Source organism: Littorina saxatilis, linkage group LG10 (genome assembly GCF_037325665.1).
Source record: "Littorina saxatilis isolate snail1 linkage group LG10, US_GU_Lsax_2.0, whole genome shotgun sequence".
In the NCBI taxonomy this organism is placed as follows: domain Eukaryota; kingdom Metazoa; phylum Mollusca; class Gastropoda; order Littorinimorpha; family Littorinidae; genus Littorina; species Littorina saxatilis.
In genome coordinates, this window is record NC_090254.1 from 5,575,174 (window position 1) to 5,577,673 (window position 2,500).

The 2,500-nt window shown below is 47.6% G+C and overlaps 1 protein-coding gene across 2 annotated transcripts in view; it reads right to left on the bottom strand.

The window, feature by feature from the left end:
- LOC138978007 (uncharacterized) overlaps positions 1 to 2,500 on the bottom strand; it is a 14,192-nt gene that overhangs the window by 9,294 nt on the left and 2,398 nt on the right. Inside the window, exons 3-5 of one of the 2 annotated variants that reach the window (XM_070350621.1) lie at positions 2,091 to 2,439; positions 1,503 to 1,666; positions 1 to 1,037 (exon numbers count right to left, since the gene is read on the bottom strand). The exon at positions 1 to 1,037 is cut by the window's left edge and continues 1,094 nt beyond it. In XM_070350621.1, the coding sequence (XP_070206722.1) occupies positions 1 to 1,037; positions 1,503 to 1,666; positions 2,091 to 2,439 (1,550 nt within the window). The remainder of the gene's footprint in view (positions 1,038 to 1,502; positions 1,667 to 2,090; positions 2,440 to 2,500) is intronic. The other variant, XM_070350623.1, reaches the window with a different exon arrangement.

Sequence of the window (2,500 nt, forward strand, 5' to 3'; positions counted from 1 at the left end):
TCGTCCGCTAGCTTCTCTTCAAACAGTTTCTGTCGTTCTGCTTCTCTTTCTTCTAGTTCCTCTCTCTCTTTGCGGCGTTGTTCCTCTACTTCCAGCATGAACTGCTGTCTGTCCTTTTCCATCTGATGTCTTCTGTCTTCGTCGTCCTCTCTCTGCCTTGCAAAGCGTTCTTCCGTTTGTCTCATGATCTCTCTCATCTCCGCTTCGCGTTCTCTCATCATCGCTGCTTCCTCTTCGGCTCTCTTCTTCTCCTTCTCTGACATCTCGTGTTCCTTCTCTCTCATCATCTTCTCCTGCTCTTCCCTCTCTCTCTGCAGACGGTGCAGTTCTTCTTGGTGTTTCTTGGCGTTGTCTTGCTGCTCCTTGATGTGAGAGTGTAGCTGGTCTTTCAGCTGACGCCGCTTTTCTTCTTCTTCATCCATCCGGCGTTGTCTCTCGCGCTCGTTCTTCTCCATCTGTGCTTTAGTTTCTTCGGCCTTTTGTTCTGCTTCTTGGGTCTGTTTCTCCAGTTGCTGGACGTACTTCTGCCTCTGAAGGTCTTTCTTCTCGACTTCTTGGAGTCGTCTGGCCACCTCCTCCTCCATCCCCTGTCCGATCTGACCGTACTTGGGACACGAGTAGGTCTTGCCGCCGTTCTGAGCGACGATGTGTCGTGCCATGGATAGAAGATGTTCGACTTGGGTCTGGGGGTTGTACGCCATATTGTTGAAGACGATGTAGCGGTTGTTGCATTCTCTCAGGACCTTCTTGAGATCTTCGGGCGCCTCGCTGCCGATCAGCTCTTCAATGGACTTGCGCTCTCGTTCAAGCATGTCTCCATAAGTGAACAGGATGATCATGTACTTGGTGATGTCCTCGTCGAACAAAGCCTTCAAGCGCGTGTAGGCGCCGTACTCTTCAGCCGTGTAGCGGCCCAGTCTGACGACATACAAGATGGCGTGAGGACCCGGATGCATGCCGGCAACAGCCTGCACGATGGTGACACAGATCTCCTCTTGAGTCTTGTGTGTGTCGTACAGCCCGGGAGAGTCGATGATCTGGAAAGCATGCGGAAAGTGCAGTATAGTCAATGCGAGGCTGTAAGGCCTAAAAACAATTCTATCAACCGGATTATCAGTAAGTTTTGTTTAAATACGTCAGTGACCATGTTTTAGTGACGAAATAAATGTGAGCTTTTGACTGTTTGAATGTTATGCCTTTTGGTGCCTTGGACACACAAGCAACTTTGTAGTCTGCCTGTAATGCTCTGGAAAAGCAAAGGCCAAGACACGGCAATTCTTCAACTTATATACTCATTTGCAGAATGCATTCTGTAACAGATTAATTTTAAAGATTCAAATGTCCTTGTTTTCTGCCCTGCATGTGAACTAAGAAAGGTAACAAACTTGCATCAGTTCCACATAGCCACATCAGTTGAAGTGACGTTAAAAAATAAGTAACCACACTTTTTTGTTTGTTAGACAGGTGACTAAACAACCATGGACATTGCTGGTTAAAGATACCTCGACTTTCCGGCCATTTCGACAGCTTGTTTTCCTCTCACACTCGCTCGTAACTGAGGCGAAGGTGGCTGCTGTGTTAAACAACTTCTCTCCAAAGATGGTGTTTCCGGTTGTGCTTTTTCCGCTTCCGGTTTTGCCCAGGAGAAGAAATGTGAAGTTTTGGCCTGAAATAATGAAAATCTGTGTTTAGTTACACTTGCATGTCATTGCTTACAATTCTCATGTACACCATTGTCACTGTATTTTCTTTTTTCACTGTATTCTAGAAAATGCTCTTAGTGTTCGGATAACTACAGGCATTCAAAACGAATGAAAAATAATGGAAAAAAGACTTGGCAATTAGCAAAAGATAAGAATTAGTCCAATCAAAACAAAATTTAGGGTTCATTCACTGAGCACTTCTTTTGAGGTTTATTGCACTTTTAATGGTGTGCCGAGCAGTCTTCTTTCGCTGTTTTGAACGGTGTCCCAAGATGGCGGATCCGGTGGCGTCAATGTTTTGAAAGCCAATAAGAAGGGATGCGCTATCTATACATTTTTTTTTACATCAGTGCATAAAGTCTACCGTAAGTATTTAGATCTGCTTACCTGTGCCGGCAGAGGACAGGTTCAGACCGGGCATCGCACCAGCACATCCCGCAGCTGTAGGGTAGTGCTGCTCGGCGGATGGGTACCTCATGGGGCCTGGCTGGGGCTGCTCGGCGGATGGGTACCTCATGGGGCCTGGCTGGGGCTGCGAGTGGGGCGGGAGAGGGGGATACATGTTTGCTGAAGGCTGGGGAACGGAGGAGTAGGGGTAGGAGGACGCAGGGAAAGGCTGCGGATGGGAACCGTTGGCTTGAGGTGGACATCTGGAGCCTCTATCAGCAGCACCAGCAAATCGCTTTACCGCCTTCTTCAGGGCAAGGCACTGAGCCACCTTCAACAGTCCCGTGTCCTGAACAAAGGTTTGGTACACTGGCACAATTATAATGCATGATTAATGAGTTAACATTGTG